Genomic DNA, 23,955 nt, shown 5'->3' with positions numbered 1-23,955 from the left:
AATTCCCTTCGATCAAGTAGAGCTTAAAGATGAATTACTGATTACAGGAATTCTGCAACAGTAAAAGACGATGAAGGCGGGTTCTTGCGCCTCAACAAGAACAATGCCTATCATCTTAGAATCCTGAATTGTACTAGACATGAAAGTCCTTTGTTGTGTCTGCAGAGTATAAAATAAAAGAAGCGTGCCTGACTTTCAGTAGACGATGCATTGCCCAGGGCGTTCAATCCTTCTCTCAAAACTTTACTTGCACATTTCTGCTATAGCGGGCAAAGGAAGCCCCGCATAGTATTCTTAACTCTGCAAAGAATAGATAGTCCGGAACGTGATTCGGAGATATAAGAGAGTGAACGGTCGACGCTGCTGGTTCGGAAGAGACCACATGATATAGACCTTTAGCCCAATCCGCGCGTTGAAAGTCAACAAGGAGCACGATTTCATACACCGGTATACTAAGTTTATGTCCAATTTGGAATCTTCCCCCCCACTTAAGATCATCCTAGCGTCTGATGAACGGGGTAGGGCAGCCCCTCAAAGAGCCAACTCGACCGCGCAAATAAAAACAGTCCAGACACCCAACCCAAAATTCTCCTTGTGCAGCGAGCCACCACTTTCTGGTTTCGCCTTGTCGAACCTGATCAATTGTCCCAGAAACGACCACAGCCAAACGCCCATCCAACTACCCCAAAGCCACTGCGACCCTTGCGTGTACAACTGCCATCCCACAGCACAGAGAGAAAGCGCGGCAAGAAGTATCAGAAAGTAGTGTATGTACGAGCCCGCTAAGACATAGGAGGAGTTGACGTTCATTTTCTGGTCATCAACAACGTCTTGGTAGCTGTATGCGGTGTTGAGATAGATGGTCCAGGTAAAGACGGTTACGAACAAGGGCCAACTGTCAGCTATCGAGGTTAAAAGGGGCTGGGAGTGCCCTTTTATTGCGAGGATACCGATGAGAGAGGGGAAGGCGAGAGTAAATCCGAGGAGATATTGTGGATAAATGCGAAGACGGCGAAAGATCGGGCGCTTAGCGAAGGGATAAAGAACGGTGCTGACAGTCACAGGGAGCATTGCTGCCAAGCTAGGTACATCATTTCATCAGCGAAAGTTTCACGCCCGTCCTGGATCGGGACAGCAGCGTTCCAGTGTCACTTACACATTCTCGCCCTCAAGCATCCACGCAACCAAGAACCAGCTCAGGAAATACTGGACGCTCATCCAGACCAACGCTTGGTAGGTTGTTACAGCCCCCCTCGCGAGCGGGCGACTCTTAGTTCGCGCTACCGCTCTATCAATGTGCAGGTCTATCCAGTCATTCCAAACCATCCCAGCGCCGCAGAAGACGAAACTGCATATGAAACAAAGGAGGGCTCGACGGAGGACATATTCAGGGGTAATAAAGTCTGTGTGTTGTTTTGAGGTGTCCGCGACTTTCTGTGATCCCGCTAGCAGAGTGGCCCATACTGTAGAGGAGCGAATGGTTAGATTGGTGTACTGAATGGTGGACGAGATCAAAAGCTTTGCCTACCCCCGGAAAACGTGGCCAGAAGGGGATTGTACCGGTTCCACCTTGATAGGGAGATGAGGTCAATAGTTAGTTGCTTGAGGTTTTGCTGTGCCATCGTGTTCCCCGAATGCGAAATTGCGCTGTCTGCTACCTTTACGGAGCTGAGCAGAGAGCGAACTGAAGTATAGTAGGCCTGGAGAGGTCTTCTTTACTACGACAAGCACTCGGACTAAAGACGACCCAGAACCGTTAGAGGCGGCCAAACTCGACTCCGGAGTTGTACCCCGATCGACGATGTGAGACGGAATACGTCAACAAGAAACCATGTAGACCGACCAGGCGAAGCCGTTGCAAAACGCATACCAACAACGATTTTGCATATACTCAAGGTGTATTACTATACAATACCGTACTACAACACTCAACTATAAGAGCGTTCGAGTTCAAACTCAATAATAGTTCGCAGCCAGGCAAAAATGAGCGGGAGAATGCAGAGCGATCCACGAGAAGGTGCATTCGTAAGGTATAACCCACTTCCAAGTGTTACGAGTCCTGCATCCGGATCCGCAAAGGACACGGTTGGAGTAGGCACGTTGCATCCGCTTCGATTGGAGTCATATGCCCCGCATGAAGCATGCTGTTTCAATATTTTGGAAAGCACATCGAGCAAGAATTGCCGACTCGAACGCATGTAGACACTGGAAACTAACGACGGACTCTACTAACCGGTGCGTGGCTGTCCGTGCGTCGCAAGGTGAATGAAGCCGGGGCCAAGCATCCATGTCATCCAGGAAGCCGGGACGCCTGAAGAGACCCCTTACCCTTAGCCAGGGATTCAATTTCTCAATATAGTATCCTGCAAGCTTTCCTTCCATCGTACGCGCTAGTACTCCATGTCTAGTAGAAGGAAGCGGGGTAGGAATGGCAATGCCATAGTTCGTCATTAATCAACAGCTATCGCGCACCGACAAGTACCTGGTCATCGGGTAACCGGATCACATCTCCGCGTATGCCCCGGGGCCCGGGGAAATGGACCCTGAGCATGCGGGTCGTGCCGGGAGTCATTTCCCCTTCCGTGACTGACTGCAGACAAACTACATCGGTCCAGGTTGACGCCCGGATTAATTCATGTTGAGAAATAGGCTGAAGTGGCTTATCCGGCCGGCAGATTTAAAGCGTCCAGACACCAACCTGCCAGCAGAGCATTGTACCATAGACCCCGGTTAACTTGGCGCTTACGCAAACAATTGGAAAGCGTCATGTACAGCCTAATTAGACAGACTGACCAGATAGACAAAAAAGAAGACATCCGTTATTCACGAAGTGCGTAACAAATTTAGTACTCAGGAACGTAGAAGATAAGGTGGGGTCACTGGAGCCTCTCCTACTTGCTAGCAGGAGATCGTGCGTATTTGGAAATTGAGAACAAGAACAGACGATGGAACTGATAACCTATTCTGCCGGCGCATTCACTCCCTCAATTCAAGAAAGTCCAAAATGCTTCCCAAGCCCCCTGCACCCCTCGTTCCATTCCGCGCCTCAAGATCATTGAGCATGCCTCGCGCTGTCGCCGTTAAATCCTTCACCTTCTGCCTCGTGTACTCAAAGCTGCCCGTGTTTTCAAGGATCTGTATCGTATATCGCTTGACGGCCTCGTCATCCGTCTTCTGACGTAGGATGTTGAGCAGCTCGAGATTGCTGCCGCTGCTCCGAATGCTATGCACGATCGGGTACGAGAACTTGCCCTCCGTGATATCCTCGCCAAAACCCTTGTTTCTAGCGTACTGGTCACACTGGAGATTTTGGTAGTCGTCGCGGATCTGGAAGATTATCCCTAGCAGATCAACGATTGGGACGCAGTCGCTGTTGACATTAGCCATCCGTTTTCTTTCTGCTGTCTCTGGAAATGTGTGACATAGAATGGAATAGGACTTACATCTTGACGTCGCTTTCCAACTGTATCAGCTTGATCGCAAGTCTGAAGAGACCCCCTGTCTTGTTGCCGACCATCTCAAGGTATTCTGCCTCACTAGGACACGTGAGGGAGTCTCGCCAGTAGAGATCCATACCCTGCCCTCGATGGAGCCGGAGAAGTTCCTCAGTGAATATTCTAAATGCCTCGCAATTCCTTAATTCGAGCACCTCGCTTTGGGCTTGAAAGTAAGCGTAGTTGGCGGAGTTTATTGTTTGGGGTATTCCAAAGATGCTGTGTGCGACGGGAAAACCGCGGCGGAGTTTGGAAGAGTCTTCGATATCGTCAATCCTACATCAAGCTGGTCAGCCCCGCCTGGCCTGATCGTTGCGTCTCGCTGGAGATTCGTGTGAGAATGCCTACAGTAGCGAAGCCACGTGAAGCAAACCGACCACTCGCTTTATGATCTCCAATTGCTCGTCCGGTATTTGAAACCACTCGTTGAACGCAGAGATGAGTTTCCCGCGAATGTCCTTACCAGGAAGTGTTGTGAGATAGTGGAGAGGTGCAGAGATTATCTGGTGACAGGCACAGTCAATATGAGATCTTATCTTGAACAGGAGAGCCAACCCGTATACCTCTTCCTGCGTAACTTTGCGCTGCTGCTGGGCATATGTCCCGTTGACAAGCTCAAACTTGCCATTACGAGCGCGATGGCACGAGTTGGCCTTGGAAGGGGCTTGATGGACGGAATGACCGTTTGCCTGAGATGCCTGGGAATGAGATACATTCCAACAGGGAGGGTCATACTCCTGATATGCTCGGGGAGCATTGAGGACATTGAATGCCTCCATTGAAACTGGTACAGTCAATGGATTTCGGGATAGATGTTGCTTCTTGTGAAAGCGATCTAGACAAACTCCGATGCTCAATACCTACCTTTGCCGTGACCTATTCGGCAGCCTAATTCGCTTCAAGCCCTTCCTCAATATTCTGCCATGTATCACTTTTAGCCGAGCCAAGGATGGTTGGATGCATGACCCAGATCGGATTATTTTTGGTCGGCTTCAGCGGCGAGGGAAAATATGGAAGCGTTTCTCGTAGAGATGAATCAACTATGACCCTGGCTGTCCCTAATCCATTCCAAGACGGGGTATCAGATCAATTCCCCCGTAACGCAAATACGTGATCATGTTTTGAAGTCGTTTGCGCTCATCCTTTTGTCATAAGCTATGGTTTAGCAACTTCGGAGAGACACCATCTATCCTTGCCCTACCCCTTTGCGTGCCAACTCCTCCATGGCAGAAACTGGAATCAGCTCGGCAGGAAAGACGGCCCCAACGCGCAAGCGAACAAACGCAGTCTAGCATGATTGTTGTATAGACGCAGACTAGTTGGATTGTTCTGTACAAGTTAAATTCTACGAACTAGGAGCGGATTGAGTGGATGCAGTTTCCCATACACGCCATGTCTTCTTCGCCCGAAACCTCCAAGTTCAAAGTGATCATTGTCGGCGGCTCAATCGCAGGCCTCACTCTCGCTCATTGTCTCGACAAACTTTGCGGGGTTGATTACGTTGTCCTGGAAAAGAGAGAGGAAATCGCTGCTCAGGAAGGAGCGTCAATTGGGATCCTGCCTCATGGAGGACGGATTCTAGACCAGTTGGGCCTGTTTGAGGAGATTGAGAGAAATACTGAGCCCTTGACCACCGCTCATATTTCGTACCCGGATGGGTTCACGCATACAAACCGTTCGCCGAGTGCCATACTCGCAAGGTATGACCCTATATTGAATATATGATTTGGTAGCAGTGAAGGTACTAATTTCAGTGGGTAGGTTTGGATTGCCGTTTGCATTTCTGGAACGACGAAAGCTACTTGACATTTTGTACAAGTCTCTACCGGACACTTCTCGAGTCCTGCTTGGGAAAACTCTTGTGTCTGTAGAGCAACAGAAAGGGGACGACTGTATCGCTGTGAGGACCCAGGACGGAAATTTGCATCGTGGCCACCTTGTCGTTGGGGCAGATGGAGTGCACAGTCGTGTACGCAGTGAGATGTGGCGGCTTGCGGAAACAGATCAGCTTGGCCTCATTTCCGAACAAGAGCGAAATGGTCTGCAGGTCCTATTACCATCGAGCAGTGGAAAAAAGGCTTATCGTGACTAGGTATGATAGTGGACTATGCATGTGTCTTTGGGATATCAGACTCGGTCCCTGATCTCCAGCCCGGAGAGCAAGTGGCGAGTCTCAACGAGGGAAGATCCTTTCTTACGTTTCCCGGACAGGATGGCCGGGTATTTTGGTTTCTGCTTATGAAGCTCGAGCGCCAGTACTCATACAGTGCGGCCCCCCGGTGGTCTCCGATTGATATTGAGAAGACGGCCAAGCGGTTTGCAAATGACAAAATCTGGAATGGGATTCAGTTCGGCGATCTTTGGCAGAGGAGACAAGTGGTTGGCATAACTAACCTCGAGGAGAATGTCTTTCGAACGTGGCATCACGGTCGTATTGTCTGTATAGGCGATAGCATGCACAAGGTCAGCACAATCCGCCCCTTGATTAGTGACATGTTTGACAAGATGGGGAGCAGATGGCGCCAAACACAGGACAGGGAGCCAACTGTGCGGTAGAAGATGCTGCAGCGCTCGCCAGCACCATCTATGACACCATTCAACGTGATGGAAATCCCTCTAGTGCAGAAATGAAATCGCTCCTCCACTCATTCAACAAGATTCGACTCGCGAGGGTGCAGGAAATATACAAGTCAGCGCGTCTGGTAGTCCGTCTTCATGCACGAGAGAGCTTCCTTTTGAGACTCATTGGTCGGTATTATCTGCCGTACTCCGGCGATTTACCGGCCGACACGGCGTCAAGAGTGATTGCTGGTGGGGTGCAACTGTCCTTTTTGGCCCCTTCCAAGCGTTCAGGGCCTGGGTGGGAGGAGTATCGCGCGAGGAAGGGCACGAGCCATGTAGCGCTTACTGCTGGTATTGTCGGCCTGACCCTGATTTTGTTTTTCGTATCGCACTTTGCAGCCACGGACCGTCTCCCGGTATCCTGAATGGGGGCATCGTGCGCTGTCCATAGTATTTTTGTCATATAGTTCTGCAAGACATGGATGGCGTTTCCCAACCCCGGCCTGCGGAATCCAGAGCAAGCCACAATATTTACAGTACTAACGCTGTCCGTGCGTAAAGAAATAATGATGAGCCCTGTCGGAGCCTGATTATGTTATTGGTGCTGTTTCCAACTATCTACAAACAACGTCCTTTCTTAGCCTAAAGGGCAAGCGAGATCAATCTCCTCCTTCCTCCTCCGAATGCCAATCCCACACCATACATTTGCATACTGCGCTGCCCCATGCTCGATAATATCCGGTTTCTGGTCGTCGAGTAATTTCAAATCGTACTTCAGGACAATATGTGATAGCAACACTTTAGCCGTCGTGGCCGCGAAAAATCTCCCGGGACATGCATGCATTCCATGACCGAAGCCCAGGTGGTTATTACTCGTCGAAACGAGCTGCGTCCAGTTCTCTTGGCCTGGTAGTTGACGTAACTTGAGAAATCTGTACCCGTCAAATTCGGAGGCGTCTTTGTGCACGGAGTCGGACCACATGTTGTGGCAGGAGACTAGGGTTCGTGTATGCGGGGGGACTTCGAGCCCATCGCTGAAGACTACCGGGGAGGTTGTAGTGCGCACCATAGTTCCTAGTTGATCATCATGAGAAACCGGACTATTGATTGGCATCGCGATGTTTCAGAAGTGGACCTACCAATAGAGATCGGTTTCAGTCGTTGGGTCTCTTTGAGGACGCTGTCCATCAATTTCAGCTGATAGATTGCCGTCTTCACCCAGCCATATTGTCCAATAACCGAGACGACCTCTTTTCGAAGATCATTTAACAGGCTAGGCCGACTGGCAAGGTTGAAAATGGTCTGGCTGACAAGGTCCGATGTGGTATGAATGGAAGCAAGGGAAACTTTCATCTGAAGGAGTGCTGCGTCGTAGGTTGCGCCGTTGGCTATCTCTTCTGCCCACTCGATCATGTCACCCGTTGCATCATCCTCCGCATGATTCTGCAGCTCGTCTTCCTGGAGCTGATCCTGGCGGCTTCGCTTCGCGCGCCTCACCCGTCGCTCTTCCAGCACAGGCGCAATAATACCCCTGGCCTCCTGTGCCTCCGCTCGTAGCTTCCTACACAGCGGCAAGAACTGGTTCGCGAGAGGTCGAAGAGGATGAGGCCATACTTTGAGAGACTCAGCTGCCTCAAAGAAAGTAACAGTGTGGTTCACCGTTATGCGCAGCCAGTCTGGGTTGCGGCAGAGTGGGAAACCTTGAAAGACTCGAGATGATTGCCGTGAGATGATGCGAAGGACACTTTGGTGGAGAGATACAACGTGCCATTCTGAGGGCGGTATTAGCTGCAGAAGCCCCTGAACACGGCAGAGTAGAAATTATTGCTGGGGCTTACCTGTGTTGTCGGTCCATTGCTCTTGTAGACCATCGGCCGCTTCTTGAGACATAGGCTGGACGAACCTGCCTACATCATATCAGTCCCTGGCCGCCTTATGCGAAGGAAATGCAGCAAACGAGGATCTCAAATTACCAATAGCCCTAGTCAACTTATTCCGCACAGTCTCCACAAACACGCGCTCAAGGACATGGTCATCCTCAAACATCTCAAAGCCAGCTATCGTCCCATGGAACATATCCTCATTATACTTCCCGATGTCGAAACGCTTGTCATTCCGTACTTCTGGTGCGTACTTGGGATTGAGGATCAGTTCGACATCAGTGTCTGTCATAATGTAGAAGGCGTCTGGGTGCTGTGCAAAAGCAGTTTCGAACAGCTCTCGCGCGCCGGCGGAGAACCGCTTTCTTGCATTTGTCCACAACAACTCGTGTTTTGCTCTATCGTTGAAGATTTTCCTCCCCTTGACGCGATGGTATGGAGACAGGATTGTATAGGCAAGCCATGTTAGACTAAGTGCCAGTCCAAAGGCGACAAGCAGAGCGACGCTCTTGTAGCAGCTGATGCCTTGTAGGTGGGGTGCAAGTTGAGACCGAAGCATTTTCCTCAGCGTCCGGTCGTCGATATCTTGGATTCTCTGTTGCTTCGAAGATGGTGAGAAGGGTATGCACTAGGTTGAAGAAGTCATGCTTGTAGACTGTATTAAATGGAGGCCGTGTGTATTAGGAGTTCAATCCCTGCCCCGCTAGCAATTTTCCCCTCTCAGATAGGTTACTGAGGTCGGGCTGCGGTGCATACTGCGAGGCTTCCGGTTCCCGGCGTGGCCGGGGGATGTACCGTGTCTTGACTAGGCTCTCCTGGTACAGGAATGTATTTCAAAATTACAGTTCTTTAGGTGGTGAGTCGGCCTATACAGCCGGTCAACTATTTTAGTTGCCCGGACCGGTCAATTCTCAGAGTCGGCAAGCTTATCGCAGGAAGTGCCTGGGTGACATTGATCTCAATGAACAGGAGATCTTAATCTTTCGCATTCGACTTGCGATTATTCCACATTTTTCTCTACGGGAAGTTCAGTATGTCCAGCTCAATCCCCTCATTCATCTTCTGTGGCTCCCAGACGATTCCACCTACTGGACAAGCCCTCGACCAACTCGCTTCGTATCTTTTGCGGAGCCCGAACCTAAAGCCCTTAGTTGAAGGGGTTCTTGACCTTCCAGAGCTCTTGACTACTTTGAAGAAAAGCGAGCCTCGACTCCAAGTAGTACCCAATGGACCCGTTATCAGCCTGCGAGATTGGCTCTCGCCCCCGAATTCACTCACAGATGGTGCCAACCATCATAGTCGCCTTCCCTTAACAATCCCCGACATACTTCCAAATGTGCTCCTCGCACCTTTGACTGTGCTTCTACATCTCGCGCAATATATGCAGTTCCTAGACGGTCTTGGTCAGGACGATGGCCATGATTATATCCTCGAGGCTGCTGCTGCTCACGGCAGAAGCACCGAGCTGGTCTTTAAAGGTCTTTGTATTGGTGCCCTCAGTGCAGAAGTCCTAACTGCATCGCCCACCAAAGAGACCCTGTCGAAAAATGCTGCCGCCTCTGTTAAACTCGCCATGTGCATCGGGGCCTACGTTGATTGCCAGAGGTATGAATTCATGAGCAATGACTCCGAGACGAATTCGACGTTCAGGTGCGTTGCTGCGCGATGGGATACAGATCGTGGGAGAGATACTGTGAACGGAATCTTGAAATCATATCCTGAGGTACGTCCGTCCTAAAAGCCATAAAGACGAAGCCTTGTTCTAAGGATTTTCATGTCAGGCATTTATATCAGTCAAACTAGACGAGAGCAGCGTGACTATAACCGCACCGGCGAGCGATCTACCCGGATTACAGGAGTCCTTCAGCAGGAACGGAGTAAGGACGACAAAAGTGCCAGTCATTGGGCGTTACCACAGCGAAAAGAACGAGGAGGCCTTACAGGGCCTCTTGAACTTGTGCTGCCCTAGTTCAGGATCGTTATATATTCCCTGGGGAGACAAGCTCGAGAAATGCCTGAGATCAATACTCATTGAACCAGCGGACTGGTTTTCGGATGTCGCGACGGCAATCAGTGCCCTAGCCCTGGGCGAGTCGCAAAAGGTCAAGATTCTGGAGCTAGGGCTTGCGAGTTGCCTGCCTTCATCCCTGTCTGCGCAACCCCATTTGCACATCATTCGTGGATCCCTTTCTAACCACAGTCACGCATACAAGTACCCGGACAATTCGGTCGCCATTATCGGAGCAGCATGTAACTACCCTGGAGCCGATAGTCTCGACCAGCTCTGGGATATCATTTCGACGGGGAGCGTGATGTACGGTTCATCTCCACCTGGTCGATTCGGCAAAGAGACCGTGACTGGGAACTTCGTCTCCAACGTGGACCAATTTGATTGTGGGCTATTTGGGATATCTCCCCGCGAAGCGACGTATATGGATCCACAACAACGCATTGCGCTGCAAGTTGCATACCAGGCTGTTGAATCGAGTGGGTATTTTGGCTTTGGATTCGCCGCTGGTAGCCCTGATACGGATGCTGATGTTGGTTGTTATGTTGGCGTGGGGAGCTCCGACTACGAGGGAAATGCCAATTCAAAGCCGTCAACGGCGTATTCGTTTACAGGGACTTCGAGGTCTTTCATTAGTGGACGCATTAGCCACTATTTCAAATGGACAGGGCCTTCTATCACAATTGATACCGCTTGTTCCTCATCTGCGGTAGCTATTCATCACGCCTGCAATGGCATTGCAGTGGGAGACTGCTCAATCGCGCTTGCTGGTGGGGTGCATATCATGTCCAGTCTTTCGGCACATAATCACATTGCAGCTGCTGGGATGACGAACCCGAACAGACCGTGTCGACCGTTTGATGCAGATGCTGCCGGCTACTGTCGGGGCGAGGGATGCGGATTCATCGTGCTCAAGCGTCTGTCTGCTGCACTTGCTGATGGCGATGATATTCTAGGCGTCATTCTAGCATCGGCGACGAATCAGTCAAATGGGAGCAGCTCCATTACTGTGCCTGTTTCCAAGTGCCAGACCGATCTTTATCGACGGGCCTTGTCACGAGCGGCCATGAGTCCCACTGATATTTCCTATGTTGAAACACACGGGACGGGGACGCAGCGAGGAGACCCAGTGGAATATCAAAGTGTTCAGAACGTGTTTTGTGGCAGCACCAGCTGTCGGACGGACAGACGCAGAGTCCATATCGGCTCTATAAAGGCAAATATTGGACACACGGAAGCCGGATCAGGAGTGGCAGGGATCCTGAAGGTCTTGCTGATGCTCAAGCACGGTGTTCTACCCCCCCAAGCAAACTTTGCTAGCCTGAATCCCGCAATACCTCGACCATCGCAGGGACCTGATCAACTAGCAATCACAACCAGTGCACAGCATTGGAACACCATATTTCGTGCGGCTTGCGTCAACAGTTATGGCGCGTCAGGCAACAACACTGCGATTATCCTGTCCCAACCTCCTCTGAGCGCCCCCGGCCCGACCACCAGACATAGCGTCAAGCGGTACCCATTCCTCATATCGGCGCATTCCAAATCCAGTATGCAGCGATACTGCCAGACACTTGCTGATTATATAGAGAACAAAGCCCCTTCTCTGCCTAAAGTTGCCTACCTCGTTGCGCGTCAGCAGAACCGCCATCTCCCTTATCGTATAGTGTTCAGCGCTGAGTCACTGTTAGAACTTCAGAGTCTGCTTAGAGGTCATTCTCAAATTGGGAGAAACGCATCTTTGGCGCCGGTGCCTAACCGACAATTAAAGCCCGTGGTCCTTGTATTCGGCGGCCAGACTGGCTCAACACTCTACTTCAGCAAAGAGATCTACGACGCGTCTTATGCGCTCCGTCGGCATATAAACAAGTGTGATGCTATTATTCAGGAAATGGGGCTACCCAGCGTCTTTCCCGATATCTTCAGCCGAGGTCCGGTCGATGAGGTCGTGATGCTTCATTGCTGCCTTTTCTGTATACAGTACGCCTGCGCCATGGCTTGGCTCGACGCAGGGCTTGTGGTGGCCAGGGTTATTGGTCATAGCTTTGGACAACTGACAGCCATGTGCATATCGGGCGTTGTATCTCTCGAGGATGCATTGCGGCTTGTCGCTGGACGGGCAGAGATAATCAGGGACTGCTGGGGAAATGAGAAAGGATGTATGCTTGCTGTTGAGATTGACAGGGAAGGTGCAGAGGCTCTTACTCTGTCAGACAACGAGAACTTCATAGAGGTGGCCTGCTACAATGGACCATACACCCACGTTCTTGTAGGGAACGAGAGTGCTAGTTCGCATCTGGAGAAAAACACGCCGCTGCCTACGCGAAGACTCAAAACCACCCATGCCTTTCACTCGAGACTCTTCGACTCCCTGATTCCTCAATACCTTGAACTAGCCCAGAGAGTCACCTACAGGTGCCCCACGATCCCCATTGAGACGTGCTCCCAAAAAACAAATCGGGGAGATTTCTCAGCAAAGTTCGTCGTTGAGCATTCTCGGGAACCAGTCTATTTCTCCGATGCGGTGCGCCGGATAGAACGAGATCTCGGTCCATGCATCTGGCTAGAGGCAGGCTCAGGCTCGAGCACGGTCAGCCTGGCGAGGCTGTCCTTGAGCAACAGGACTCACACGTTCTGCGGACTGCAACTGGGGTCATCTGGACGCAAGCCGTTGGAGTTTGTTGTAGATGCGACCTTGGAGCTATGGAGGCAGGGCTTGTCTGTTCAATGTTGGCTCTACCATCCCAGGGAGACGTCCTTCCCGGGTGGTCTCCATGACCTTCCGCGCTACCAATTCGATCAGAGTTCTCACTGGCTTTCCTGTACTGAGCATGCCACAGCGGCTAGCAGGTCCTCGTCATTGCGAGGTCAATTGTTCAAATGCCACCCACAATTAGACCCTGATACCTCCCTGTTTAAACTTCTTCCGGAAGATCCAGGTCTGATCAGAACCTCAATCACAGCCCTCCGTCAAAGTTCTGGAATACCCAATAACGCGACGATATCTCCCGAAACAGCAGCCAGCTCTTCCGGGCTACGAGAAGATGGACGTTCAAACGTCTGGTCAACGATCAAAGCTATAATACTCGACCTCACGAGATGTTATCCAGAGCAAGTCTCGACTGGAGCAACAATGGTAGGCATGGGCATGGACTCCCTGGCTGTCATGGAGCTCAAGGCTAGGATCAGAGACGTGTTACATGTGGACGTGCCTTATCCCATTTACACTGAAACCACCCTCGGCGAGATATATGACCGTGTCACACTCCAACAAAACCACGACTTGGTTGACAGGAGCTCCAAATCGACCACCATGCCGTCGTGGTTTACGCCGCTAACATCAGGCTCCTCCTCTTTCGAATCCGACACTGAAACTGAAGACAGTGAGGCAGGTCAGACTAACTTCACCGTGAGAAAGCTGATCGAGCTAGTTGCCGCGCATGTACGTGATTTGGAGACTGTCCTCCCTAGCTCGCAACTTCACAGTCTGGGCCTCGACTCATTGGCGATGTTGGATCTAGAGTCGGACCTCAAAGTCATCTTTGGGAGGAGGATTCATCTCATGCACATTGTTAACGAGGGAACAACTCTCGGTGGTTTGCATGCATTGTTGGTGCGCCATGGCTAGAGTCTAGATGTTGAGCGTGACTGAAAACCGAGGATCTACACGCCTGGCAAATTTGTTTCGAGAAAACCGAATGGTTGAGTATGAAGGACTGTTTTATTCAATCTCGTAGTCCTACTATGTGGATGACAGTATCTAGAATTTTATAATGCTGCATCCCCCCTTGCTCCTGTGATATATTGTATGATTCATCCTCCTCCTCGCATGTCCAAGAGTGACGTTGAGGAAGCTGTCACGATGTGATCCTGAGGGAACACTGTCAGTCTTTATCGATTCTTTACACCCATGATTTCGTTATTCCTTTGATTTGTTTGTGCTTTTCTATGGTATGGCTCCTGCTATACAGCCATCCTAACGCTAAAAAGAGTCTAATTTAAAATACTACACACCGCACTTTCAATAGTATTTGGTCCGAAAAAAGATTAAATATAAGCTCCTCTGGTTCACGACTGCCACTGCATTTGTAGAGGAAATCCTCTTCCAAGGTCATGCGCGTATCGCCGGCCTGGATTGGCAGCATTCCCTCCATCCGCCCCGCCCGGGCTCGCGAGACGGTCCTTCAGACTAGATATATTGAAAGAGAGATGCCAGTGAAATGCATCCCGTATTGAACAAGGTTAAGAGTAGACGCCTGGTATCGTAATTACTCCTGTATTCCAGAGGATGAGTCTATCGCGCTGTGCAGACACGATTTAGCCAGGCGTTTATGTAACACGTCTCCTCCCTCAGATATCAAACCATATGCGCCGGGTAATGAAACTTGGAACCTGTCATTAAATCAAGTACCTGAAGTTCTCAATCTCCAAATCTGTCTTGTTAGATAGACCTTGGGCGAGCTCCTCTTCATCCGTCAGTTCACGCGGCGGACCGTATTTTGCGTCGCGACGTTTGTTCTCGAGCAAGTAGTAGAAGAGTAGGCAGCCGAGGAAGAAGCACCCGAGTGCCAGTCCTGAGATCGCGCCTTTCATCCCTGTCTGTTGGATGTTAGATATCTTCTGAATTGTGCCTGAAACTAGGCATGAAGGGAGAGGAGGACTCACGGGGTACGTTGGCTCTTCTTCCTCCAGGAAAAGCTGGGGCCCAACGATATTCCCAACGCAATAGGCGACAAATGTCAACACGCTCGTTACACTGCGCTTCGTGAATCCGGCGACGTTAGCGCTCACAAGACTCATGGCGAGCGGAATGTTGGCGCCGAAAACAGCTGCCAGCGATAGTCCCGTCAGTCGCCCCTTTTGGTTATCCTCGTCTAGCTTCCACACGAGAATTGCACCGGCCATCGAGACCGCCGTATTGAAGATCATCATCAGGATTCTTGTGCGCGGAATGAATGTTGCGACTACTGCGCTGATGATGAGGAATAGGGCTTGCGCTACCCCCATTGGCATTTGGAGCAGGAGGGAGGTTAGTCGACCAAAACCGAAGCCATTGATGATGATTGCGGAGAACTAGATTGGTCAGTTGGGGTGGTAATGTATGGTAGAGGAACCTACACTAGTAGTCCCTCCATTCCAAAGATTGACGCAGAAAGTGTACAGGACGAGGAACCACGTCTGAGGATCACGAAGGGCAGCCCATGCCTGCTGAGTCTTGAAGTCTCCGGTCGTTACCACGGCCTTGTTTTCAAGTGTTCGATGGAGCACGATGTTCCGTTCTCGCTTGGAAAGGAAGATGATGTTCTTTGGCGAGTCGGGCAGCAGGAAGACAAGCCAGAAGAACATTCCAGCCGTGATCGTTCCCAGGGCCAGGAAGAGCAATTGCCAGCTGTTGACTGACACTCCTTTGACGGAACCTATGCCGTACGCCACAACACCGCCGATGATGTTTGCGACAGAGTTGCCGAAGAACCAGGCTGCTTGCCTGGAGAGACACGGCGTTTAGCGTATTCTTCATGAGCAGTACTGGGAGAACGCACCGCGCTGGCTGTTCGTCCCGTTTATAGAGAAAGCCGGTGATGAGCGCAAAACCCGGGGCGATAGAAGCCTCGCCAACGCCCAGGAAGAATCGAGCGGCCAAAAGGCCCCCATAATTCTTCGTCGCAGCATGACACATCAGGACGCCGCCCCAGACAAAGACTGTAGCCGCGATATACTTGCCGATCGGTAGGCGAACCATCAGATAGCTACTCGGCCAGCTCCATGCCAGGTAGCCAAAGTAAAAGATGGCGGATGTCCATGAGTAATTGGGCCCTTGGAGGTTCTGCTATCGTCAGGTACCGACATAGAGCGCATCTGGAATGCGATTGACGTACAAGATCCTCGCGAATGCCGAAAAGAGTCGCTTGGCTGAGGGCTAACTTGTCCATGTACTGCATCATGTAGCAGAGGCCCATCACGGGGATTAGTCTGCAATGTCAGCTGCAGTTCGTCCATTGAGGGCTGGGGAAAAGGCAGACATCATGTCCAGTTTGAAAAGAACGCGGCGATCATCCTCCACTGATGCCGTAATGCTCGTTACCTGGCCCAGCTCGTCATCTTGCGTCTTGGACTCGGCGATGGGGTGCTTTGTATCGGCCACCTCGTCCGAGGGTTTCGAGTTGTCCAACTGTTTCTCCATGGTTAAGGGTGTTGTCGATATGCAGATGAAAATGCCCTTCGAACATTGACTTTTTGTACCTCTCCGAGAGCATTTCCAGTGACCTCAAGACACAAAGAGGGGAAGATAACCTATCAGGACTGATCGGCAGAGTGGCCAATGGGGGGTTGAACTCGCCCTAGCCACTCGATAAGGGCTGGGCGTCTCCAACGTAGTACCAACACGCTTCCCCCGCAATTGAGACTGTTATCACCTTCCAAAGAGGGGCTGCACTGCCGATCATGTTGCCGACCTCCAAAGATAACACTTCCTGCATCATACCATTGTCCTTCTCCTCGGGCTATCACGCCTCGGCCGCCACTCTCCCATATGTCCGCCTATGTTCTGAGGTTGGAGACTTTCTTTAGACTTTGATCAAACGGAGCCAGGTCCGGTAACTCAACAATGGAGAACTATTCTCAAAAACAAATATTGCGATCGTGGATTATGCCGAATGAGATAATGGACCCAAGGAACATTCGTTGCGCTCAGTATAAAAGCAGGCCTCCGCCGGTACATGGATTCGGTGCTCCGCTTCATCCCTCTTTTGCCCGAGCAATCTTGTCCTTGTACTGCTTACTCCCCAGGAACCACCAACTCAAAATAAGAATTGGAATACCACCGACAACAACACAGGTGTAGTTCATCCCCTCGATAGTGACAGGCATGTTATACGGAAAGCTGAAGAAAACGATGGCGAAAATAAGCCAGCCCACAGCAACACTGTTAACGGCCCATCCAAACTTCCCCATATGAAACACGCCCTTGTGCATATTTGCGCGATCCGTCAGCATATTCGTTGAAATTGGAATCAGGTATGCAACGTTGTTTATTGTCACGGCCGCGCCGAGCATGCTGTTAAATGCGGTGCTGCTGCCCAGGTACAGACAACCTAGGGCTGCGTTGATCGCTGCGACGAGGAGTTGGGCGTTGAATGGGATGCCGAAGCGTTTGCTGACGCGCGCCCATGTGTTGGAGAAGGGCATTGCTCCGTCGCGGGCAAACGCCCAGAGGACTCGCGAGGACGACAGCTGCGACGAGGTGACACAGGGCCCTAGGGCGACGAAGAGGATAAAGGTGAGACCAAAAGCGCCACCCGCGGACTCTGTGACCTGGTGGAACAGTTCGGTGAGAGGCAGTCCGGTGTTTGTATCGGACAGGGCTGCAAAGTCCTGAACGCTGAACATCAGGGCAATCAGGTAGGACAAGCCGGTGGTGAAGGCGATAGTCAGGGTAATAGCTATGGCCAACGGAGCGTTCCGCGATGGCTGTAGACTATGAGAAAGATGGCCTTGATAGCGACACCGTGACTTACATTGGGCATTTCTTCAGTGATATGAGTGATCCCGTCGAGTCCACCCAGACTGTACAGTGGGTTAACGAGCCCGGTGATAAAACAAATCACGTTATTGTTCCAGCCGGTATTGTTGATCCAAGTCTTGAAAACAAATTCCTTGCTTTGATGTGTTGGAGCGCATGCGACCACTGTGACCAGGACAACAAACCATCCGATCTGGAGGTAGAAAAGCGAGAACTTGTTCAGGGCTGGGATGATCTTGTTGCCAAAGAGAACAATGCAAGCTGTGAGAAGGTTGAGAATCTGGTAGATGATGAACGTTTGCCATGTTTTGGTTTCCAAGCCGGGATGGTAGAGAGCATAGAGTGCTTGGACTGGGATGGTCAGCGTCAATCGTCGAGCTATTCAAAAGTATACAGACCGACTTGAGCAAAGATCAGGTTCGTGGACGCGGTAGTAAAAATCCCTAAATGGCCGTTACTCCTGTCTGGCTCACCGCAGTCCTTGTTAACCTACAGCCAGCAACAGTCATCCACCCGGTGATGAAGCTCAAAAAGGCACTCAGCTTCTTCGGCGCAATGGCAGCAATCCAGTGGTACATGCCCCCCTCGGTCGGGTAGCTCGAGACAAATTCCGCCAGCGAAGCACCGAGGAACGACTGCATGATCGTCACGAGGACAAAACCGTAGATAATTGCACTTGGGCCGCCAGCATTGATTTCTGTCACGATGCTCAAGCCAAGGCCAGTCCAAGAAATGGTCGTTGTGGAGGCAAGCCCAATCAGCGACAAGAGGCTAAAGTGCCGCTCAAGCTCTTGGGCGTGGCCTGACGCGAGTATTAGCAGGATTCTGTTTCTCGGCATGAAAGTTAATGCAATTACCCATCTGGGCCAGACGAAGCTCGTCTGCATTCATACCGGAGGCCTCCTTGGCCGCTGTGGCCGGATGCTTGGTGTTGGGCTCGGCCATCTTGCGCGAGGGGCTTGGATTGTGCGTGAGCTGTGTAACTGGCAAGATGGCCAAGTCGCACGTTCAGATTTTGAAACTCAGAAGAGCGCTATCAAGCTTCAGGCATAGTGTGCGATAAGAAGCGGAGTTGGCCGACGTTGGAGTAAGTCAGTACTATGCTAGGTAGAGCAGCGCTACAAGATACTACGATAGATCAAGTACCGAGCGAATACTCCACACGTCCAAACGAACTCCGGCGGGGGAAGTCCTATAATAAAAGCTGCTGCATTGCCGTCGAAACGTTATCCTTGACGGTGTATCCTCACAATGCTACTATATAATTCGCTTTCCTTGCTCTTCCTGCTTGTCCCCAACGCGCTCTCGGTCGCGTTAAGCGGTAATGCAGCGGCGCTTTTCAACGAATCCATGACGCTTCAGGATGCGATCTTTGATCCATCCGCCTCATATCTGCGCTGGTTCTATTTTCCCTTCGCAGCTGGTCCCCACGAAACTCGATCCTCGGTTTGGTATTCAGTAGGCTTACTCCAGCGCAATCAGGGCAACGACGTCGACGAAGCAGCCAAGATCATCACGAGCGTCATTGGCGATCAGGAGAAGAATACTTCGGTGCAGTGGTACGGAGACTATGCGAAATATCCCGAGCAGCCGACCGTGGGAAGTCCGGCGTATCCCCCAGTGGTAGGCTATCCATCTCTTGAGGAGCGTATAGAGGGCTAAAATGGTAATCTAGATCTACAATTCATGGGATCCCAACTGGAGAGGCTTTATCGGAACGGCGTTGATCATCATCTACGAGGAGTTCCGCAGTCTTCTCCCAACGCACGTCCAGAATCTCATCCTCGAGAGCCTGCATAATACCACAATAGGTGACAGCTACCGCGTGGGTGGAGTGGACGGTGACAACCTGTATCCAGCCTACTCCAATCCTTGGCTGATGAGGAGCGTGGTCAGCTCGTGGACTGGCTTGAAGCTGAACAATGCGAACATGACTGCAGCCGGAGAAGCAGACGCAGTTGACTTCCTGGACTTGTTTGATCGCAATCAGACCTTGTCCGAGTTCAACGGGCCAACGTACGCTGGGATATGCATCTACGCTCTCACCATCGCAGCCAAGTACCTGGGCTCAAGCGAATCGACTATTGGCCGCAATGCAGAGCGGGTTTTGCAGAACATATGGGATTACGAGTCGCAGCTCTGGAATCCGAATATGAGGAATTTGGCCGGCCCTTGGGATCGGTCGTATGGCTACGATATGAACAGCTACGTGGCTATCTTTTCTATCTTTGTTGCAATGCTGGTGGGCAAGGAGAAGACGTGGAAAACTGCCAGCCCCATTTGGACTATCGCGCACGCCGACGACTTTGAGATCACCCCGGTCCTCGCCGTCTTGTCCTCGTTTCACAACTCTCTTGTTCCTCAAGATGTCATCTCCAGGCTGGAGTCGTTCTCTGGGGATCACATCTACTCAGGACATACCTATGCACCTCCCGCCGACTATGAACAGCGAAACATCACCAGCTGGCTGTCAGAGAATCTGACAATCGGAACCCAGTCGTTCAACCAGAATGTCGTCGGTGGCTTTTCCGAGGATTCCAGCTCCTTTAGTCCATCTGTCGTCCAGTGGCTCCGTTCCGATGAGTCAATCGGCTACCTGAGCCTCTATCCCACCGAGACTGCATTGACGGCCGAAGTGACTCCATACGCATTGGATCTCACCTATCCTCTCGGAAACTCTTCCAGCACGTTCACTTTCGCACTCGCCACAAATTCTCTCGGCGCGACGCGAGACATTACCAGTCTTGCTGACGTTGACGGACTCAAAATCGAAGTCGGTGGGACCGTCAACCCTGTTCCTGAAATATCCTTCTGCGGCTTGGTTGGCGGGACCTGCGAGATCATTCAGTAAGTCGAGTTTCGCGCATCCCTGTCTCGTAGTTTCGGAATGCTGACGTCTCATAGTGGCTTTGAGTTCTGGAATATCACATTTTCTATGCCTCCCGATAGCCCCGATGTCCCGCAGATACGGTTCGAATTCGAACTTAAATGACGAGAGGACCCTGAGGCTCATATTTCTATTTTGTCCTGTGATCGCGGACAATGCATCTGCTTTGGTTCATAGAAAATACAGGGTGGTATCGTTGTTCTGCTGATAGAGATGTATTTGTTGTCAGGGCAGCCATCGGCTATATATTTTGGTGGGCACAAGCTAGCAGCCTCGGGTAGGTGGGCTTACTTCACACAAATTCTAAAGCACCGATAAGATGTTCTTGCATCTTCAATTAAAGGTGTAGAGAGTATATTTTGGATACCACAAACTGACGAATGGAATTTCACCTCAAATCCCGCATTCCGTGGCGTTGCACCCCAAAATAAGTCTACGTCACGACTTTCCTATCGTCCGAAAGCTGCCCGGTGTCGTCTTCAGTATTCGAGCCAGGCGTTCAAGGGAAAAGCAGACGGCAATTGTTAAGTCAATATTCATCATATTTATCCATTCGTCTCGAGCCTAGGATCTTAAGGATACAAGATGAATGAGCTAACAAACGCTCTCTCAAACAAGCAGCCAAGCACAGCGTTGGCCAGTATATACAATCATTGGGTATAGATACATGATATACACCAGTACTATAACGATTCCTTCAAACGCACAAGAATAATGTGGCTAGACGGAGCCCCATTGCTGGGACATCCTGCTGGCACGACGGCCCTGGTTGTTCTTGTTCTCTGCCTCCAACGCCTGGGCGAACTTGCTGCTCGCGCGGATCTGCGGCCCCTTCCAGTAGAAGACGTAGATGGGGGCCACGACGAGACAAGAAAGACAGGCCAGAATGGTAGACGCATACTCGACGTGCCACTTGTCACCGATGTTGGTGTACATGGGCGTCGCGTACATGGCCGAGATACCAGCGAGCAGATCACGAGCGAAGGCGTTACCACCGGTCGCGGAGGCAGAGTAGACACCGTAGGCAGCGACCATGTAGTCGACCGAGGAGAGGTAGATGGCGTAGTTGGCGATACCGACGCAGGCCGAGAAGATCATGGATGCGATCCAGGGGATGCCGCGCTCTTTGCCGAAGGAGGTCCACGCGAAGCCGAACAGTCCGATCGGTTCTAGGGGAGCAAGCCATAAGAGCCATTTCAGACGACGCTCAGGTGACAAGTCGTCATCATCGATCCGCTTTCGGAGCTGTTCATCTCGCCAAAACCAGGGGAAGTAACTGAAGTAGGTAATCACATAGGCCAGGTTGATGGGAATTACAGCCCAGGCCCGTCCCAGAATACCAAAGCCCCAACCCTGTTCGTACACAATGGCGAAACTCTCGAGGAAGGTGAAGATGAGCGCGTCGGAGAAACCGGAGAGCAGCGACAGACAGAAGACAATGGGCTCAGTCAGGAGCATGTGGAAGGGTCGGATCCAGATGTGGAAGGCCTCTTTCGCCGACACTCGCGGCTTCTTGAGTTCGTTGGGGCCGTAGACATTGGGGTCTTCGCCGGACTTGCGCATGCGCTTGGCTACCTTGTCCATGATGATGGTCGATCGACTCTCGGGCATGAAGAAGATGATGGCCTGCGTGACTCCTCCGAAGATGAGCTGGATCCAGAAGAACCACTCCCACTTGAGGACTGTTATGTATTAGCTATGAACACGCGAGGAAACAGCAAGGAGGTGCTTACATCGTTGAATAGGACCACCAATGACACCACCGATACTGGTACCAATACAAGATGACAAGACGATGAAGGCGAGCGGGAATTGCTGCGTCTCCTTCTCGTAGATATCTGCAATCAGACCGAGAGTGACACTACCACCAGCAGTAGACAGACCACCCTATGACCGTGAGAAAGAAGAGCGAGGTAAAGGAGTATGGCCAACGTACCAGAGCACGGCAAACGACGATAGTCCCCCAATTCGGTGCCAAAGCACAGGGAATTTGCCAGATGTTGATAAGGAACATGGAGAGCTGGAGGATGGGCCAACGACCAAACTCCTCAGACCACGGCGCCCACAACTCACAACCAATCGAATAGGTAACCAGATAAGCCATCTGACCAGTCCGGGCATGCTGTTCGCTGATCTGAAAGTGTTCTGCGAGCGGCTTGACGGCGTTGGGGAAGACCGATGTGTTGAAGTTCATGGAGACCTGCACGAACGCGACTGCGCAGAGGTATCCCCATTTCTTCCATCGGGGCCAGCAGTAGCCCAGCTTCTCGTAGCATTCGTATTCCATCAGCTCACGCTTTCCGTCGGGGCGAACGGATTCCTTGTCGTGGGCGGCATGTTCCCTCTCAGCCTTTTCGACGCCTACACTGGGGATGATGGGGGCGTCAGCAGTGCCTCCGTTGTCAGGGTCTCCGCCTTTCTCCGAGGGGGGTCTGTGGTGGTTTTCGAGAGCATGTTGCACCTCGCGCTGGTCGGCCTCCGCCATGTTGATTTGGGGGGAGAAGGTAAATAAAGGGGATGAAGCAAGGGTTTACCAGGCTACGTCTGAATGAGGTGACTGGCTAGGTTCATATACTCCTCCGGACTCTCATCCAGCTCCGTCAATATTTTTCCTGGAAATGCAGATCAGCCATTGCGTCAGTCCTCTGGGAGGGTCCACTCGAGAGGAACCAGTGGACTACGGAGTGGTAGTACTACTCAGTACGTGCTTACTCTGACTCTGAGAACGTGGCCATGCAGCAGGATCATGTAGACCGTGCCTCTGCGAGCAGTCTTGCAGTCAGCTACCTCTACCTTGATCTCCAAGAACGAGATATTGACCATAGCCATAGCTCGCCGAAGCCCTCAGTGCAGCTGTTCCATACCTCCGAGCCTGGACCGGGAGTGGGCTCGGCAGCACGAACCAGAGGAGCTTGAGGGTCCATTCTTGGCGACTTAGAGTAAGCTTGAAACCGGTTTGGCTACAATTGAGCTGCTGATCCACTGCACTAAAAGTCTTCATCTGTTCCCTACGTCATTGATCACCGTCGGCATCCCGACACGGCCGGCAGCCAAGAGACTTAAAAGGTGGTGCTTGGTATGCACTAACCGCTTGGCCATCCAGAGTATGCGGTTATTAACAGCGAGAGCTTCTCTGGGCATTCTTCACTGTACCTATAGAGTACTACGTGCCACCGGTTGACCTGCCGATCTCGGGATGCACAAGTTGTGCATCTTGCATAATCTTACTATACTCATCCCACAATCGCAGACGCAATCCGGAGGAGAGGAGGGTTAAAATGTGACCGGGATTTCCCACGGGGAACGTCTCTCCGTACGGAGAAGATACAGAATTCCTGGAGTGAGATATTGTCAGGAGACCCTTTGGCCGGATGATATCACGCTGCATGCGGTGAGGATTTTCATCACCGGTGGATCCATAGTAGTGGACACAGACAACCGCGGTTACTTTTGCACCGCGAGTCATTTGCTGCCTATCAGCAGATAGCCTCACTGTGTAAGCTGGTCTATGACATCAATCTCCTGGTGTTCCTGTGCTTTCGCTGCTCGCTCGGTCACTTGACGCTGCAGTCCTTGGTCGATCAGTATGCACCCAGACTGCGGCG

At 51.4% G+C, this 23,955-nt stretch overlaps 9 protein-coding genes across 9 annotated transcripts; 3 read left to right on the top strand and 6 right to left on the bottom strand.

Annotated features, from left to right (window-relative positions):
* Nucleotides 1–520: 520 nt before the first annotated feature.
* Nucleotides 521–1,622, bottom strand: BDV17DRAFT_301439 (prenyltransferase spyF; the record flags this gene model as incomplete). The annotated part of the gene is made up of 3 exons (XM_073764259.1): nucleotides 521–1,081; nucleotides 1,157–1,463; nucleotides 1,529–1,622. The coding sequence occupies 3 exons, from the start codon at nucleotides 1,620–1,622 to the stop codon at nucleotides 532–534; spliced, it is 951 nt and encodes a 316-aa protein (XP_073618604.1). The 3' UTR covers nucleotides 521–531.
* Nucleotides 1,623–2,976: 1,354 nt separating this feature from the next.
* On the bottom strand, nucleotides 2,977–4,273 carry BDV17DRAFT_288355 (FPP/GGPP synthase family protein; the record flags this gene model as incomplete). Its single annotated transcript, XM_073761373.1, has 4 exons — nucleotides 2,977–3,370; nucleotides 3,444–3,770; nucleotides 3,843–3,997; nucleotides 4,058–4,273. The coding sequence occupies 4 exons, from the start codon at nucleotides 4,271–4,273 to the stop codon at nucleotides 2,977–2,979; spliced, it is 1,092 nt and encodes a 363-aa protein (XP_073618603.1).
* A 613-nt stretch (nucleotides 4,274–4,886) lies between these two features.
* Nucleotides 4,887–6,481, top strand: BDV17DRAFT_301438 (FAD-dependent monooxygenase spyC; the record flags this gene model as incomplete). The annotated part of the gene is made up of 4 exons (XM_073764258.1): nucleotides 4,887–5,194; nucleotides 5,256–5,533; nucleotides 5,587–5,957; nucleotides 6,011–6,481. The coding sequence occupies 4 exons, from the start codon at nucleotides 4,887–4,889 to the stop codon at nucleotides 6,479–6,481; spliced, it is 1,428 nt and encodes a 475-aa protein (XP_073618602.1).
* A 212-nt stretch (nucleotides 6,482–6,693) lies between these two features.
* Nucleotides 6,694–8,495, bottom strand: BDV17DRAFT_279909 (cytochrome P450; the record flags this gene model as incomplete). The annotated part of the gene is made up of 4 exons (XM_073759794.1): nucleotides 6,694–7,130; nucleotides 7,196–7,828; nucleotides 7,895–7,963; nucleotides 8,030–8,495. The coding sequence occupies 4 exons, from the start codon at nucleotides 8,493–8,495 to the stop codon at nucleotides 6,694–6,696; spliced, it is 1,605 nt and encodes a 534-aa protein (XP_073618601.1).
* A 474-nt stretch (nucleotides 8,496–8,969) lies between these two features.
* Nucleotides 8,970–13,572, top strand: BDV17DRAFT_288352 (uncharacterized protein; the record flags this gene model as incomplete). The annotated part of the gene is made up of 2 exons (XM_073761372.1): nucleotides 8,970–9,659; nucleotides 9,718–13,572. 2 exons carry the CDS (start codon nucleotides 8,970–8,972, stop codon nucleotides 13,570–13,572), a joined length of 4,545 nt encoding a protein of 1,514 aa, XP_073618600.1.
* A 667-nt stretch (nucleotides 13,573–14,239) lies between these two features.
* Nucleotides 14,240–16,150, bottom strand: BDV17DRAFT_301435 (MFS general substrate transporter). Its single transcript, XM_073764257.1, has 6 exons — nucleotides 15,965–16,150; nucleotides 15,821–15,914; nucleotides 15,485–15,768; nucleotides 15,063–15,429; nucleotides 14,610–15,017; nucleotides 14,240–14,543 (listed from the first exon to the last, which is right to left on the bottom strand). The coding sequence occupies exons 1-6, from the start codon at nucleotides 16,123–16,125 to the stop codon at nucleotides 14,343–14,345; spliced, it is 1,515 nt and encodes a 504-aa protein (XP_073618599.1). The 5' UTR covers nucleotides 16,126–16,150; the 3' UTR covers nucleotides 14,240–14,342.
* A 309-nt stretch (nucleotides 16,151–16,459) lies between these two features.
* BDV17DRAFT_255306 (putative choline transporter Hnm1) lies at nucleotides 16,460–18,428 on the bottom strand. The gene is made up of 5 exons (XM_073756912.1): nucleotides 18,321–18,428; nucleotides 17,957–18,265; nucleotides 17,862–17,906; nucleotides 17,459–17,814; nucleotides 16,460–17,411 (listed from the first exon to the last, which is right to left on the bottom strand). Exons 1-5 carry the CDS (start codon nucleotides 18,406–18,408, stop codon nucleotides 16,680–16,682), a joined length of 1,530 nt encoding a protein of 509 aa, XP_073618598.1. The 5' UTR covers nucleotides 18,409–18,428; the 3' UTR covers nucleotides 16,460–16,679.
* A 192-nt stretch (nucleotides 18,429–18,620) lies between these two features.
* BDV17DRAFT_226507 (uncharacterized protein) lies at nucleotides 18,621–20,760 on the top strand. The gene is made up of 3 exons (XM_073755713.1): nucleotides 18,621–19,086; nucleotides 19,139–20,310; nucleotides 20,368–20,760. The coding sequence occupies exons 1-3, from the start codon at nucleotides 18,715–18,717 to the stop codon at nucleotides 20,453–20,455; spliced, it is 1,632 nt and encodes a 543-aa protein (XP_073618597.1). The 5' UTR covers nucleotides 18,621–18,714; the 3' UTR covers nucleotides 20,456–20,760.
* BDV17DRAFT_301431 (major facilitator superfamily domain-containing protein) lies at nucleotides 20,761–22,854 on the bottom strand. The gene is made up of 3 exons (XM_073764256.1): nucleotides 22,287–22,854; nucleotides 22,084–22,237; nucleotides 20,761–22,032 (listed from the first exon to the last, which is right to left on the bottom strand). The coding sequence occupies exons 1-3, from the start codon at nucleotides 22,833–22,835 to the stop codon at nucleotides 21,071–21,073; spliced, it is 1,665 nt and encodes a 554-aa protein (XP_073618596.1). The 5' UTR covers nucleotides 22,836–22,854; the 3' UTR covers nucleotides 20,761–21,070.
* Between the last annotated feature and the right edge of the window lie 1,101 nt (nucleotides 22,855–23,955).

Source organism: Aspergillus undulatus (genome assembly GCF_047715775.1).
Source record: "Aspergillus undulatus strain CBS 261.88 unplaced genomic scaffold BDV17scaffold_8, whole genome shotgun sequence".
Taxonomy (NCBI): domain Eukaryota; kingdom Fungi; phylum Ascomycota; class Eurotiomycetes; order Eurotiales; family Aspergillaceae; genus Aspergillus; species Aspergillus undulatus.
This window is presented reverse-complemented; position numbering and strand designations above follow the sequence as displayed.

Excerpts from the sequence above, each read along its gene's own strand:
- BDV17DRAFT_226507 (XM_073755713.1), top strand. The coding sequence starts at position 18,715 with ATGCTACTATATAATTCGCTTTCCTTGCTCTTCCTGCTTGTCCCCAAC. Across the intron at positions 19,087-19,138 it reads GTCCGGCGTATCCCCCAGTG|ATCTACAATTCATGGGATCC; the intron begins GTAGGCTATCCA and ends ATGGTAATCTAG. Across the intron at positions 20,311-20,367 it reads GGGACCTGCGAGATCATTCA|TGGCTTTGAGTTCTGGAATA; the intron begins GTAAGTCGAGTT and ends GACGTCTCATAG.
- BDV17DRAFT_255306 (XM_073756912.1), bottom strand. The coding sequence starts at position 18,408 with ATGGCCGAGCCCAACACCAAGCATCCGGCCACAGCGGCCAAGGAGGCC. Across the intron at positions 17,907-17,956 it reads GTGGATGACTGTTGCTGGCT|GGATTTTTACTACCGCGTCC; the intron begins GTAGGTTAACAA and ends ACGGCCATTTAG. Across the intron at positions 17,412-17,458 it reads TCACTGAAGAAATGCCCAAT|CCATCGCGGAACGCTCCGTT; the intron begins GTAAGTCACGGT and ends CATAGTCTACAG.
- BDV17DRAFT_301435 (XM_073764257.1), bottom strand. The coding sequence starts at position 16,125 with ATGGAGAAACAGTTGGACAACTCGAAACCCTCGGACGAGGTGGCCGAT. Across the intron at positions 15,915-15,964 it reads CTTTTCAAACTGGACATGAT|ACTAATCCCCGTGATGGGCC; the intron begins GTCTGCCTTTTC and ends CTGACATTGCAG. Across the intron at positions 15,018-15,062 it reads GGAATGGAGGGACTACTAGT|TTCTCCGCAATCATCATCAA; the intron begins GTAGGTTCCTCT and ends TGACCAATCTAG.
- BDV17DRAFT_301431 (XM_073764256.1), bottom strand. The coding sequence starts at position 22,835 with ATGGCGGAGGCCGACCAGCGCGAGGTGCAACATGCTCTCGAAAACCAC. Across the intron at positions 22,238-22,286 it reads TCGTCGTTTGCCGTGCTCTG|GGTGGTCTGTCTACTGCTGG; the intron begins GTACGTTGGCCA and ends TCACGGTCATAG. Across the intron at positions 22,033-22,083 it reads TGGTGGTCCTATTCAACGAT|TCCTCAAGTGGGAGTGGTTC; the intron begins GTAAGCACCTCC and ends AATACATAACAG.